Below are 15,980 nucleotides of genomic sequence, written 5' to 3'. Positions count from 1 at the left end.
ACACACAGTACAGTGTCGAGGGGATCTCGTGCTTAACCTTTACACGCTTATAAGCTCACTCGACTACCTACCTCCCCCAAAGAGTACGCTAAGCTTTTGGGGGAGTGACAATAAAAAACATCAAAAAGGTAAAAAAGCATACTACAGTATTATAATATTGCCATTGACAATCCCCCTATAAAAGTACAAGCATAACCCACCCATGACAAGACGTTGGAGTGGCGGCTGTAGGGTGAGTGGTTGGCATTTGATGGCGGGGCGAAGAGAACACTTGTTACAAAACGGCTGAAAAGTGAAAACTGGCGTGGTTATTGGTTCACTACGGATTCACGAATGCGCCTGTTTTTCACATGTGTTGGTGACGGAAGAAAGAGGGAAGAACGTGGTTCCTCTTCACAGTTCACCGGCGGTCGATGTGGGAGCTTGGCGCAATGGCAGTGGCAATGTAAAGAATAGAAGATCACTCTCTTTACTGTTTATACTCGATGGCCGGTTCTTCCATCTCTACATTCAGGCACTCGATATCGATATGACGCCATCCATGAAAAGAGCAGTTGTGGGACATGATCCTCAGTCTGCAGTTTTCTTCCTTCAAATTCCAAAATCAGTTATTTGTTCTTCCCTTTTTGCAATAAAAAGCTTCTGTTCTTCTTCTTCTTCTTCGTATAGTTGTCGTAGCCTCTCGGAAACCCCTCCTCTTCAAACACTCCTTAAAAGTGGTTTCATTCCCACCCTCAAATCCCTAAACCATTTCCTTATTTTTCTATCCAGAAACCACCGATTTGAATCTGTTCTCCACTTCTTCTCTCAAATGAATTCAAACGGAATCAACGGAAACTCTCGTACTCAATGTATTGTGGCACGGGCTCTTTTGTATGAGAAGAGGCTCGAAGAAGCAGAGAATTTCGTCGCTCAGATGGAGAAACATGGAGTTTTTCCCAAAAAGTGGCTCTTGGATTCTCTAATTCGAGGCCTCTGTACAGATGGAAGGGACCCAGAGAAAGCCTTCTATTTGCTGCAGAATTGCTTGCGAAACCGTGGTATTTCACCTTCTTCTTTAAATTTTTCTTTGCTGATTCACAGTTTTAGCTCTCAGGGTAAGATGGATAGAGCAATTGAAGTCATGGAGAGTATGACAAATGGGAATGTTAGATACGTGATGAATAATTTCATTTGTAGTTCGGTAGTTTCTGGGTTTTGTAAGATTGGAAAACCCGAACTTGCATTGAGGTTTTACGAGAATGCTGGAAAAATTGGAGCTTTTCGTCCTAATGTTGTAACTTATACTGCTCTTGTAAGTGCACTTTGTAAAGAGGGTAAAATTCAGGAGGTTTCAGATCTTCTTTGTAGGATGGAGAAAGAAGGAGTAGTTTTAGATGCCATATTTTACAGTAGTTGGATCTGTGGATACTTAAGTGAAGGGATTTTAATGGAGGCATTTCGCAAGCATAAATTAATGGTGGAAAATGGAATAAAGCCAGATACAGTTAGCTATACTATTCTCATTGACGGGTTTTCTAAGGAAGGAGATGTAGAAAAGGCAGTTGGCTTCTTAAATGAGATGGAGAAAGATGGCCTAAAACCTAATCTGGTCACATATACAGCAGTCATGCGGGGGCTTTGCAAGAGGGGGAAATTGGAAGAAGCATTCAATGTGTTTAGGAAGGTGGAAGATTTAGGGTTTAAAGTAGACGAAATAACATATTCAACATTGATTGATGGCCTCTGCAGGATAGGGGATTTTGATCAGGTGTTTTGCTTGCTTGAGGAAATGGAGAATAGAGGTATTAAAACAGGAATTGTCACTTACAATACTTTGATTAATGGTTTGTGCAAAGCTGGGAGGACATTGGAAGCAGATGAGATTTCGAAAAGTATATTTGCTGATAACGTTACATACAGCACATTGTTGCATGGATACATTGAAGAAAATAATTTAGCGGGGATCTTGGAAACCAAAAGAAGATTGGAAGAAGCCGAAGTTTGTATGGATATTGTCATGTGTAATGTACTTATTAAGGCATTATTTATGACGGGGGCAATGGAAGAAGCTTATATGATATTTAAAGGGTTGCCAGATATGGGTTTGCAGCCTGATTCTGTTACGTTTTGTGTGATGATTGATGGATGTTGTAAAGTAGGAAGGCTCAGCGAGGCACTTGAAATATTTGATGCATACAGGACAACTTCTCTGGCTTCTGGTGTTGTATGCTACTATTGTATTCTTTGTGGTCTCTGTCAGAATGGTATGGTAGATATGGCAATTAAGGTATTTTTTGAACTCATTGAGAAAGCTCTGGTGCCTGACAGAGGTATTTATATGATGTTGATCAGATCAACGTTTAAGGAAAGAAATGCAACGGGAGTTCTGAAGTTCCTTAATGCGATTGAGTTCTTAAATACTGGGATACATAATATGGTATGTGCTGATGCTATTCACTTCTTGTGCAAGAGAGGATATTTTGAATCTGCGTTAGATGTGTACATGGTTTTGAGGAGGAAAGGTTCTAGTATTACAGATAAGTGTTACAATGTGATCCTCAAAGAGCTTTTTGCGAAAGGAGATACACTATTTACTCCAGGGATTTTGAATTCCTATATTAAAGAATACGGGCTTTCAAAGCTGAGCATATATGAGATACTTATTTGTTACTTGTGTAAGAAGGATGTGAGCAAAGCCCTTCGGTTTCTTGAAAAGATAGAAGAGAAACATATATATATCAGCATTCCGATTACAATGATTGAAACACTCATAAAGAAGGGGAAAATTTTAGATGCATATAATATTATTGTAGAAGCCAGAGGAAGTCAAATAGTTTTTGATGTGTTCACTTATAATAAAGTAGTTGATAGACTATGCAAGGGTGGCTTTCTCAGAAGGGCCTTGGATCTCTGTCTTATCATGAAGAAGAAGGGAATTACTCCTACTATTGTCACCTACAACTCGGTGCTAAATGGGTTGTGTCAGCAGGGATGTCTGGTTGAAGCTTTTAGACTATTTAACTCATTAGAGGAAATCAATGTGGTTCCTACTGATATCACATATTCTACACTTATTGTTGCTTTATGTAAAGAAGGGTTTCTATTAGATGCCAAGAAGTTGTTTGAGAGAATGATTCTTAATGGTTTTACTCCAAATTCACGTGTTTATAACTCATTAATTGATGGGTATTGCAAATTTGGATCAATGGATGAATCCTTAAAGCTTCTTCTTGATTTAGAAAGAGGTATCATTAAACCAGATGCATTTACTATTAGTGCCTTGATCAATGGCTATTGCCGGAATGGGGACATGGAAGGGGCCCTTGGGTTCTTCTATGAATACAAAAGGAAAGGGATATCGCCTGATTTTCTGGGTTTTATTTATTTAATGAAAGGACTCTGCACAAAGGGAAGGATGGAGGAGGCTAGGAGCATCTTGAGAGAGATGCTTCAGACCCAATCTGTCATGGAGTTGATAAACAGAATGGGTAGTGAGATCAAAGCAGAGTCAATAGCACATGTTCTTGTCCTTTTGTGTGAGCAAGGAAGAATCCAAGAAGCCATCACAGTCCTAAATGAAGTGGGTAATTCTGTTACCTCCAAGCCTTTGACCTCTTCACATGCAACTGATTTGGATGTTGGGTTGTACATGGTGGGGAAAATAGATGGTTTGGTGGAAAGTCATGAAAATTTCATCGAAGAATCCCTCTTTTATGATTTCCACGATCAATATTCCATAATTGCATCACTATATTCAAAAGGAGAAATACAAAAGGCCAACAAGATTGCAAAAGAAATGCTTTCAAATTTGGAAAAGAGTTGTTGATTGATTACTAGATGAGTATCACCTGTTGGAGCGGGAGGCTAGGAGCATCTTGAGAGAGATGCTTCAGACCCAATCTGTCATGGAGTTGATAAACAGAATGGGTAGTGAGATCAAAGCAGAGTCAATAGCACATGTTCTTGTCCTTTTGTGTGAGCAAGGAAGAATCCAAGAAGCCATCACAGTCCTAAATGAAGTGGGTAATTCTGTTACCTCCAAGCCTTTGACCTCTTCACATGCAACTGATTTGGATGTTGGGTTGTACATGGTGGGGAAAATAGATGGTTTGGTGGAAAGTCATGAAAATTTCATCGAAGAATCCCTCTTTTATGATTTCCACGATCAATATTCCATAATTGCATCACTATATTCAAAAGGAGAAATACAAAAGGCCGACAAGATTGCAAAAGAAATGCTTTCAAATTTGGAAAAGAGTTGTTGATTGATTACTAGATGAGTATCACCTGTTGGAGCCAAGTTATATAGCTTTTTCTTGGTTCTTTGGCATTTGAGGCATGGACCCTGCTGGTACCTCCTATGGGTATGTATATTATACCTCCTTAAACTTGCCTTTGGACTTGTAAAATCTAGATTAATTTCATGCAACTATTACATGTTACATAGTGGAGTGTTGGATTTAGTGAACCATGAAATTTTGTGCATAATATGTTTGTGTACATGTATGCATTCTTTTTCCTCAAGCCCAAAAAAAGGGCTAAATGGTGGTGTTGTTTTTTAAGTTGTTCTTTAATACTTCAACCATTCTATTTATAGTCTGTTGGTTGCCACTTGGCAGGGCAGAGACTATTGCTGTAGACTTCAGAAGTATAGATGATTTTGATGGAAGCTACAGGAGTGATCCATGTTGTCTTGGAGAGTACTGGTGAAGGATTATAGTGTAAGTTCCCACAACAATTCTGGTTGGTCTGATATCAATATTCAAAGATATTAATCTTTTTTTGACAATAACAAACTCCCCATAATGAGTTTGTGTTGGTTTAATTTAGCTGTCATCTTTCATTGCTGTCACTGTTACAAGTTTATTAAGTTCTTTTTTGAATCTCCTGTATAACAAATTCCTCTAAGGAGCTTGTGTCAGTTTATAGTCAGTTTTTTTTTTTTTTTTTTTTTTTTTTTAAACACCAAACTTCATTCCATGTGGAAGGGTGGCCGCCTTTAGATTTATTAGTGAAAAAAAGAGAGAGATCCTAGATGGGGGGATTTGAATACCTTATCCTAAGGGACATTTGGTTGGTGCAATGGTAAAATCTTGGGCTGACAAGCATAAGAACATGGCTTGAGTTTAAGAGCAGCTACTTTGTGTAAAACAAAACCAAACAGAGCAAAAAGCCAAAGTTTAGGTCAATATGCAGTCTACACGTACCAGGACCCTGGGAAAATTTTGGCTGCCTAGTGTGGTCAGCCTATGCTAACTAAACACCATCTTAGTGTGCCATGTTTTGTCATCCATTCCCATACTTTAATGGATGTGAGCAATGAAGGGTAATACTTTTATTTTTAATATATATTCCTTTTCACAAATCTTAACCAAGGAAAAGGGTTTCTTTCTTTTCTCAGGACAGTAGCTCGAGAAGAGAAACCAGTCGCTTCCTCCCCTGTTTCTTCCTCAATCTCTGGCTCTCTCAATCTTCCCCCTCCCAGTCACTTGCTGTCATCATAACAAACCAATCCCACTGCCATCCAAATGCTGATCATCACTTTTGAACAGGAGAAACAGCCTGGGGATAGAAGTTTGTGGTCCCTATTTACTCAATCTCTTGCTGACCAAGGTAAGCTTGCTTTGTACCTTGTTCTGTAATTGCTTATGGCTATATTCTTGTGTCTACTATTGTGCTCAAAATGAAATTTGCCTACAGATGTGATTAACCTGTGGTGTTGAATCTCTTAATGGTCTGCGGTAAAGTTGGATCCTGAATTGTCCTTTTGTGCCCCTAAATGGAGTGGAATAGCAAAACGGGATTCATGTAGCTAATCCCATATAGTTGGGATAAGGCTTAAATGATGACAATGAATAGATGGAAAGAAAACTTAATTATTTTGAAAAGGGATACAAAGAAAAGTGAGAAAACTTACTTAACTAAGGACTCAAGCTTCCCTTATGTGATATAAATATAGCCAAGAAATTAATCCATCACTCGAGCCAAAGACTTAGGTTACCTGGCATTTCATAACCTGAAGACAACAATCACAGTCTGTCCATCATGAAACCCATCTAACCCAAATAGAAGAAGCATGCAGAAGTCATCCCCATTTTTGCCACTACGTTCCAATTTACAAAATAGGCCTGTTTTGTAACAATGGAGTGTCAAGATGATTCATGTTTGAGTGGGATATTTTTCCATGGGAAATTTAGTGGTATTGACTTAGTATTGGTCTGATATTCACAAGCAGAAGTGCACCTATGAACTTATACTGTAATCAGATGCCTATATCAAGGCAGGGTTTCAAGGGCCTTGAACCCTCAACCACTTCTGCTTCAATGTGAAGCCAGATGTTCATGCAAGAAAAGGGTTCTCATGGGTTTTAGTCTTACAGGTATCTTGTCCATCTTCGAATCTTAAGGACAACCCCAGGTTGCTTTCTTGACCTGAAATCTTTCAACAGTCAATTGTGCCTGCAGAGGTGGTTCAGAAATCACATCTGTGCTTTTCATACAGCTGACTCCAATTTTGCAAATGAGAAATCAGAAATCATATTCAACAAAATAAGTGTGATAAATGAGAATTATTGTTATTAATGATGGAAATGGATAAAAAAAAGAAGTGCAAAAGGAGAATTTATGTCTAACACATGACCTGTAGACTTAAATGGTTTAGTAGTTCAATTGGCTAGCTCACCAGGTCATTGACTGAGTAAACATTTTTTGCAAGTAAACAGCAGGGGGTTAAAAGTGATAGGTTGATCAGTCTGAGTAATCGATCAACGACAGGTTGAAAACATTGGATAGTTTTTGGTCATATTTTAGTTATTTTTAAAAGCAAATGAATAAAAAATGGATTGGCTAGGGACATGGAAGTATCATTCAGCTGGTGCAAGCAAAGCACTAACTCTTTTGCTGATACTCTAGCAAAACAAGGGGTGGGACGACAAGTTCCGTTCTGGGCACAATTGTAAGAGAAGGGTGGAGTTAGGAGAGAGGTAAGTTGTTTTGTCTCTCATGTCTCTACTATGTATATTCACTCACTGTACTATACCATTTTTCTACCTATCCCAAAAAATGTCTATGTATGCCTTGCTATAAGTTTGGATCTTCTGTACACAATCATTGCGTGATGCCTGTTTCGCAAACCTGTACAGTAGTCCATGTGTATGAGACTAATAACATGTGAAGCAGCTGAATCCTTCTTTGGTTTAACATGTGAATTAGTGTTTGTAAAGAGACTGGGCCGAATGGGCCCTAACAGCCTTTCGTGTGATATCCTTTATTTTATGTTGATGGGCCTGCTATTTGTTCTTATTTTATTTTCTTTATGTAACTGCCAAGCTGGCCGCCCACTTAAGGGTATACTTGTCATCATCAATATTTTAGAGATTAATAAAATAGGGTTAGAGGAGAAGGGTGATTAATTCGACTTCTTCTTCTCTTACCTCTTTTCTTCGCCATCTTCCTCTCTTATACAATTATTCAGATCTGTTCTATTCTGCTAATCACTAAGTTTAATCTTGATATTAGAGGACTGATTTACATCTTGGTATCAGAGCAGGTTCAGTTTCTCTTCCTTCTTTTTTCTTTGTTCCTATACACTCTAAAATCAAGAGAGTGTATGGAGAGATAGGTTCTCTATAGCATAGAGAATCACTTGCCTAGTTGGTAGAAGGGTTTGGAGAGTTTAGTTCTGGCCAGATTTTGCCAAGAAGTGATGCTGTTTTCTGCTGTCCAAAACCCTAGCCGACTAGAGATTTTCGAGGTTACCAGAAAAGGTGAAGCTTGGGTGTGGCGCTCTATGCTTGGAAGGTGTCTTGTGATTGCTAAAGGAGGGCGGTTCAGGCTTGGAAGAGTTTGGATTAGTCTGGTGGGTGCGACAGTGTCTTCTCTCTTCCTCCCATCTGCTGGGCGGAGCAAAACCCTAGTTTTTCAAGCACCCAAGTTCTGGTTTGACTTCAAGTAAGTTTACATAGTCAAAATTTTATGTTCTTTGATTTCTGTTTGATTAATGGAGGCATACGGAAGTGAATTCAAGTAGGTGCCAGTATCTGGACCTGCTTCAGTAGATTCCGTTTTGACTGGTGTTACCACAATTAAGCTAGATGGGACGAACTATCTTGCTTGGGCACAGTCTATAAAAATTTATGTTTGTAGTAGAGGAAAACTTGGGTATCTCACAGGCAGCAAAGTGAAACCCGAAGAGACAGACCCTGAATTTGAAAGATGGATGCAAGAGAACTATACTGTTATAGGATGGTTAGTCAACTCTATGCAACCCTATATAAGCCATCACTATCTCTGGATGTCTTCGGCTAAGGAGATATGGGACAGTGTAACTGAGACCTATTCACAGAAACTGAATGTAGCCAGAGCATACAAATTGAAAAGTGATGTGAAGAACCTGAGACAGGGGGAGAAGAGTGTGGCAATCTACTACTCTATACTAAAATCCCTATGGCAGGAAATTGATGTTATGGAGACAGTGGTGTGGGAGAGTAAAAAGGATGCTGAAATGTATAGAAAGCTAGTGGAGAGAAATAGGGTGTTTGAGTTTCTCACTGGACTCAACCCTGAGTTTGATATTATCAGACAAAACATTTTGGCCAGGGATGAGGTTAATCTTTCACAGGCATATGCTATGATAAGTAGTAAGGAGAGTAGGCGGCAGGTGCAGTTGCAGAGTCCATCTACAGAACATTTTGCACATGCGGGAATGAAACCGAAGGGCCCTACTGAGAAAAGAGAGCAGATGTGTGAATATTGCAAGAAACCACTGCATACAAAGGACACCTGTTGGAAGCTTCATCCTGAACTTCTTCCTGATAGGTTTAAGAACAATAATAACCCTAAGAAGGGCAGTCAGGTGGGAAAATCCAAGACTGCTAATGCTGCTACAGTGCCTGAAGGGGGAAGTAAGGAAAGCGAAGAAAAATCAACTATTGAGCAGTTGGCTGCAATGAAGCTGGATTTTGAGAAGTATGGGAGGCTCCTAAATCACCTGGAAGCTACAGTTTCTTCAACTCACCCTTCGAACAGTACATCATCTTCATCGGCTTTTGCTCACTCAAGTACTCGTGCTTCTGTGAATCATACTTCAGCTTCAGGTAATCATAAAATCCCTTGGATTATTGATTCCGGTGCATTAGACCATATGACTAGCCTATCTAACCTGTTTTGCTCATATCACCTCCTCTCTGGGAAAGAGAAAATATCCCTTGCCGATGGGTCCCTTGCCTCCATCTCTGGTAAAGGTGATATAAAGACCTCTGACACCCTGTTCTTATCTTCTGTTCTTCATGTCCCTAAGCTTAACACAAACCTCTTATCTGTTAGTAGCTTAACAAAGTCGATGAATTGCAGCATAACTTTCTTTCCCACTCATCGTGTTTTTCAGGACTTGCAGTTTCGGAGGATGATTGGGAGTGGCCATGAGGCGAACGGAATATACTTGCTGGAAACACCAGATCAAGCTTTGGGACCACCTCATGGAGTTGCCTTAGAGTCAGTCGTGTCAGAGTTTGTCAACAAAATTTTGTTATGTCATTTTCGGTTTGGTCACTTGTCCTTTTCTGCTTTGAGTCATCTGTTCCTAGATATGTTTAAAGGAGTGTCTTTATCGAGTCTTCATTGTGAATCATGTGAGCTGGCAAAGCATTGTAGACATTCCTATTCAATTAGCAATAAAAGATCATTTTCTCCTTTCTATATTGTTCACTCTGATGTGTGGGGGCCATATCACATGCCAACCATGGGGGGTTACAGGTACTTTATCTTTTTTATTGATGATTATTCACGTTACACTTGGATTTATCTCATGAAATCCAGGGATGAAGTACCAGCTATTGTGAAAAATTTTCATGAGCCTCATCCTCACCCAGTTTAATATCCGTATCAAAATATTCCGCTCTGACAATGCTAAGGAGTATTTTGAGAGAACCCTCTCCTCCTATCTTGAAACTTTTGGGGTTATTCATCAAAGTTCTTGTTCCTACATTCCACAACAAAATGGGGTGGCAGAAAGAAAGAACAGGCATGTGGTTGAGATTGCCAGATCCCTCTTATTTGCATCCCATGTTCCTGTGAAGTTTTGGGGAGATGCTGTTCTTACTGCTACATTTTTGATAAACCGTATGCCCTCCCGGGTCCTTGGCTTTAAAACCCCTTTTAGTCTTCTCTTCCCGGATGAGGATCTCTTTTCTTTTCCTCTCCATGTGTTTGGGTGTACTTGCTATGTGCATATTCATAGTCACCAAAGGCACAAGTTTGAACCTAAGGCTCATAAGTGTGTGTTTCTGGGACATGCCTCCACACAGAAGGGTTATTGCTGTTTTGATCCAGTTCGTGGCACCCGCTTTGTATCTCGGGATGTCACCTTTGCAGAGTTGACTCCCTTCTTTAGTAATCCTCCTGAGGGGGAGAAATCTGATGAGTACTTTGCTATGTCTCCAGCTGTTCCTCTTCCCATCCCTTGTGAGTCCGATCATGGGGTGTCCACCTCTTTCACTGGACCTACTCCTGATGTCCCTGCTCCCCCTCCTGCTTCTGCTCCTGCTCTCCAAAGGTGGTACCAAAGGCAGAGATTCAGACATGTGCAGGTTGTTTCCACTCCTTCAGAAGAGCATCTTGCCACTCCCATCATTCCTGAGGAAACATGTCAGCCCTCTACTGACCCATCTCAGACTGTTCTAGACCTTGATCTTCCTATTGCTCTTCGCAAGGGCAAGCAGAAGTGTACAGCCCATTGTATCTCCAAACATTTATCTTACAATCTTCTCTCCCCTTCCTACTACTCTTTTCTTGCCTTTGTTTCTTCCCATGTGATACCCAGGCCTGTACCGGAAGCTTATCTCAAGCTGAATGGAGGGAAGCTATGATGACCGAACTTGATGCATTGCATAAGAATCATACCTGGGATATTGTGGACTTGCCGGAAGGGAAGGAACCAGTGGGTTGTAAATGGGTGCTTACTATTAAATATCACTCTGATGGCTCTGTTGAGAGGTTTAAGGCTCGGTTGGTTGGTAAGGGTTACACCCAAATGTATGGCATTGACTATCTTGAGACATTTGCTCCTGTAGCTAAGATGACTTCAGTCAGGGTTTTACTTTCTCTAGCAGCTACTTTTGACTGGCCCCTACACCAGTTCGATGTTAAAAATGCCTTCTTGAATGGAGAACTGCATGAAGAGGTCTATATGTCTCTACCTCCAGGAGTGTATGGGAAAGAAATGAAAGGCAAGGTGTGTAAATTACACAAATCTATTTATGGTCTCAAACAATCTCCTCAGGCTTGGCTTGAGAGATTTCGGGCTGCTCTTGTCTCTTTTGGCTACATTCAAAGACAATCTGATCATACACTGTTCTTAAAGAGAAATGCCTCTCTAGTGACCTTGATTGTTTATGTTGATGATATTGTGGTCACGGGTAATGACATTGAGGAGGCCAGTAAACTAAAAGCACTTCTCAACTCTGAATTTGAAATCAAAGATTTGGGAGGTCTTCGATATTTCCTTGGCATTGAAGTTGCTTGCTCTAAGGATGGTATATTCATATCTCAGCGCAAATATGTCCTTGATCTTCTTGCTGAAACTGGTAAACTTGGAGCTAAATCCATCTGCACTCCCATTGATCCTAATCATAAGCTTTCTGCCACAGATGGTGAACTTTTGTCTGATAAGGGAGTGTTTCAGAGACTGCTTGGGAAGCTGTTATACCTTTGCATGACTCGGCCAGATATTTCCTATGCAGTCAGTGTTATCAGTCAGTTTATGCATTCTCTCAGAGATACTCATCTAGCTGCTGCAGAAAGGGTTCTGTGCTACTTGAAAGGTACTCCAGGGAAATGTATTCTATTTGCTAAGCATGGTCACATGAAGCTAGAAGCCTTTACTGATGCAGATTGGGCAGGATGTATTGATGACAGAAGGTCCACCTCTAGTTATTGTGCTCTGGTTGCTGGGAATGTCGTGTCTTGGAGGAGTAAGAAACAATCAGTAGTTGCTAGATCCTTAGTTGAAGCAGAATACAGGGCAATGGCTCATGGTGTGTCAGAATTACTATGGCTACAATCCCTTCTAGAGGAATTGGGGGTGGACTACGAGAAACCAATGATGCTCTATTGTGACAACCAAGCTGCTATCAACATTGCACATAATCGTGTTCAACATGACAAAACTAAGCACATTGAAGTTGATAGGCATTTCTGTTGCGGGCCCGAGAATAGGATCTCGTCACGGGTCGGTCCACGGGGAAAACCTCCTGTTTTCCCTTGTTCCTTCCTGCTCGTGATGAACCTATCTTGGCACCTTCGGTGATTTGTCCAAGAGATCACCAACTCTCCTAACTCACTCTTGACTGAATAATTTGATATCTCATTCAATAATGGGGTCTCCTTAAATAGGAGATTACAAGAGTCCTAATCAAAGGGAGTCTCCTTGCTGAATAGGGAGACTTCCAGTTTTATCTTGCTAAGGATAAGATAAGCTAATCCTAATCTGATAAGCTACTAACAAGATAAGATAAGCTAAGCTAATCCTAATCTGATAAGATAAGCTAATCCTAATCTGATAAGCTACTAACAAGATAAGATAAGCTAAGCTAATCCTAATCTGATAAGCTATTAACAAGATAAGATAAGAGATAAGAACAATAAGATAAGAACAAGCAAAATGAGCTAATCTATAAGGCTGCTGTTGCCGAACTGGGTAGGATGAGCATCACTGAATCCTTGCTGCTGCTGGCGGTGGGCTCGGGGCCTGTTGCTGCCGGTGGCGATGGTACGTCTTCCCGAGGAAGGCGTCCATAACAATTTCATAAGGGAAAGAGTCTTTTCAGGAGAAGTTTGCTTACCATTTATCACATCAGAAGAGCAACTGACTAATATCTTGACCAAGGGAGTTCCCAGGGGGAAATTGACACACTATATAAGCAAGCTGGGCATGATTGACATCTATGCTTAGCTTGAGGGGGAGTGTAAAGAGACTGGGCCGAATGGGCCCTAACAGCCTTTCGTGTGATATCCTTTATTTTATCTTTTATTTTATGTTGATGGGCTTCACTTAATGGGCCTGTTATTTGTTCTTATTTTATTTTCTTTATGTAACTGCCAAGCTGGCCGCCCACTTAAGGGTATACTTGTCATCATCAATATTTTAGAGATTAATAAAATAGGGTTAGAGGAGAAGGGTGATTAATTCGACTTCTTCTCTTACCTCTTTTCTTCGCCATCTTCCTCTCTTATACAGTTATTCAGATCTGTTCTATTCTGCTAATCACAAGTTTAATCTTGATATTAGAGGACTGATTTACATCTGTGTTAAAAACAGGGTCTACCAGTTCCCAGCTTCCTGCATGCAACCACAATGCCAGTGTGTCCCCTGTTCTCCCACCGCACTCCAACCAACAGGTGAGGTTGCTGCTTCAACCAACTCCGGTAACAGCATCAATCGTGAACTAGTGAACAGCCTGAAGAAGAAAGGGTAACCCTCATTGTGCCCCCTTTCTAAAGTGGAAGAAAGACCAGAAAAAGAAAATAAAAAAAAAGTGAAGTAAACAAAAGGCATTATTAGTCTCACATAGGGGTGGCAATTTCTGACCCAACCTATCCAACCTACCTGACCTACCCAACCCATCCATTTTATAAACCATCCAAACCCATCTTAAGATGCAAGTTGAATATGCATGAGCGAACCATTGGCTCAATTAAAATGGGTTAGGTTAGGTTGGGTCAAGGGTACCCATTGAGTAGTGGCTAGGGTTTTGCAGTTTAATTTTTGATGCTGCAATTCTCAGTTTCCTATTTTCCATGTAAGTCTGCAACTCTCTTAGCCCCCCTCCCCCCTTTCAGCTCTACTATTCTAACACTGTTTCTCATTCACTCACTTTCTCTCTCAGAAATAGAAAGAGGAAAAGAGAGCTATCATCTCTCTATAACATAGTTTTCTTTCTCTGCATTTACTTTCATGTACCTTCTTTGTTTTCTTCGAAATATCCTTTTGTTGTTTCATTTGTATTAGCAATCTTCTGTAATCAGGTTTCTTGTATTAACACTTCAGTTTTTTCAGAGCAAGAGGAGTTGGAGATGGGTGATTTCAGGGTTTTGTTGTCTATTTTCATTGATCATGGGTCTGTTTGTTTGACTTCAAATACACTGGAATTTATTAGCACAAGATCTCAGATGACAGGTAGGCCACAGTTTCACTTTCTTGGTTGCCTAAATGTTTATCTTCATATTGACATTTGTTGAATTCTTTTATTCTTGTCTGGGACTGTTTAGGGATTGTTCTGCATTTTTTTTTCCTTTAATTTCTGTTTCTTATGCAAAATTTATTTGTTTGATTAATGTCTGGACAGTAATTTGATGTTCTTCATGTTTTTCCCCCAAAAGTCAGTGCAACATGCTTGGGCGGATATGTCCCAAAACCAGGAAAATTTTCCATTTTGAGACTACCGGAAAAAATGATTGGCAAGTTCTAAATTGCTGCTAGATATGGGTTTCATTCTGATTGCTGTTTCAGACAGCGCTTTAAAAGGTGCACCTCAGGCACACCTAATTGCTTGGAACCTAGGTGAAAGTGAAACCATGCGTGCCTAGTGCACCTAGGCGTATGCCTTTTATAAGTTTGCATTTTGTTAATTTTATGGTCTATTAACTTCTAAAATAATTTTTATTGGTGTTTGTGCACTGGTAATGATCTGTCAACTTTCAAAACAAAAATAAAGACCTTGTGAATACTTTAAGCCCTAGTTGTTGCAGATAGGATCTCAAATAGCAAAATTTCAACTGAAAAAGTAAAAAAATAAAAAATAAAAAATAAAAAAAGATGCCCCAAACTGATCCTAGCCCTAAAATAGAATAAACTGAAGTGACAAAACCAACCCCTTATATTATGGGCCACGAAATCAGGTTGGAACATTGCCCCCTAACTCCCGCATGGGCTTGTTTGGGATTGCTGCTTATTGGCCCTTGGCCTCCATGAGATCTAAGTGACAAAACCACCCCTTATATTTATGGGCCAAGAAATCAGGTTGGAGCTTTGCCCCCCAACTCCCGCATGGGCTTGTTTGGGGTTGCAGCTTATTGGTCCTTGACCTCCATAAATAGCTCAATCTCCTAGGGTTGGGCATGTAAGATGTTTAACATCAAACTAGCCATTTGAAGTGATGCAGGCATGCAGCTAGGAGATAATCATATATATTGAGGGTTTCACACGCTTAAATTGTTGACTGCCTAAAAGTACTTTGACACAATCCGCATTTATTTGTTTTTACTTTCATTTTGAATTTGTTTTGTATATTATGCTTATATATTTTGATTTGAGCTAATAAGTAGTTATTTATTTAATACAGGTTTTTGTATATATTCGAGTATTCGGCTCAACTCAACCAAGCCTTGTCCCAATTGCATAGGGTTGGTTGGCCACATGATTCCTGCTTCTGCCATAATGCTCTGTTCAGTGCAGTATCCATTGTTAAATTATGGACTCTTAAATCATTTCTCCCCACTTCAAGCCATGTCCTTTTTTGATCATGGGTTACATATATATGTTTTGATTTTTTTTTTCAAAAATTTGTGACTTGCTTCATCTGCACCTCGGGCACTATAAAGCCCTTCTGTGTTTTTGGTTGTATTACTGTTGTGGTCTACCTGTTTCCATAAGCCATATTTTTGTATCAAATATTTGAAACATTGGGCACCAAACTTAGGGTTTGTAATTTTGTATCTCCAGCTTATTCAAGTTGAAGGAAGGTGATCATACTTGGATTTAAAAATTTGCCTTTTTTGTATATTTTTTGCATGACATAGTTGCATATTTATGTAAGTATGTCAACTTTAATTCGTCAAGGATATGCTGACCCCTACCTTGGACTTCCCATTAAAATCATTAAATATTTTATGAAAGTGGCAAAAAGTAGTCCTTTTTTCTTTCTTGGGTACGTGGGCAAAAAGTGTTAGATCAATGTTCAAAGTATTGACACGTATCGACCTGTATGTATCATGCCGATAGTT

General features: G+C 39.8%; 1 protein-coding gene across 10 annotated transcripts; it reads left to right on the top strand.

Annotated features, from left to right (window-relative positions):
• Positions 1-208: 208 nt before the first annotated feature.
• On the top strand, positions 209-15,742 carry LOC104611715 (Pentatricopeptide repeat (PPR) superfamily protein). 10 transcript variants are annotated; one of them, XM_010278897.3, is made up of 6 exons: positions 209-4,346; positions 4,602-4,703; positions 5,384-5,595; positions 13,297-13,376; positions 14,035-14,154; positions 15,320-15,742. In XM_010278897.3, the coding sequence occupies exon 1, from the start codon at positions 530-532 to the stop codon at positions 3,806-3,808; it is 3,279 nt and encodes a 1,092-aa protein (XP_010277199.2). In that variant the 5' UTR covers positions 209-529; the 3' UTR covers positions 3,809-4,346; positions 4,602-4,703; positions 5,384-5,595; positions 13,297-13,376; positions 14,035-14,154; positions 15,320-15,742. The 10 variants fall into 10 exon arrangements, with proteins under 10 accessions (XP_010277199.2, XP_088749992.1, XP_010277200.2 ...); XM_088893866.1 differs by having other exon boundaries at positions 14,026-14,154; XM_010278898.3 differs by having other exon boundaries at positions 13,297-13,449.
• Positions 15,743-15,980: the final 238 nt, after the last annotated feature.

The sequence above is a fragment of the Nelumbo nucifera genome, chromosome 8 (genome assembly GCF_055504915.1).
Source record: "Nelumbo nucifera cultivar China Antique chromosome 8, China Antique-T2T, whole genome shotgun sequence".
Lineage (NCBI taxonomy): Eukaryota > Viridiplantae > Streptophyta > Magnoliopsida > Proteales > Nelumbonaceae > Nelumbo > Nelumbo nucifera.
The sequence above is the reverse complement of the archived record's forward strand: the minus strand, read 5'-3'. Positions and strand labels throughout refer to the sequence as shown.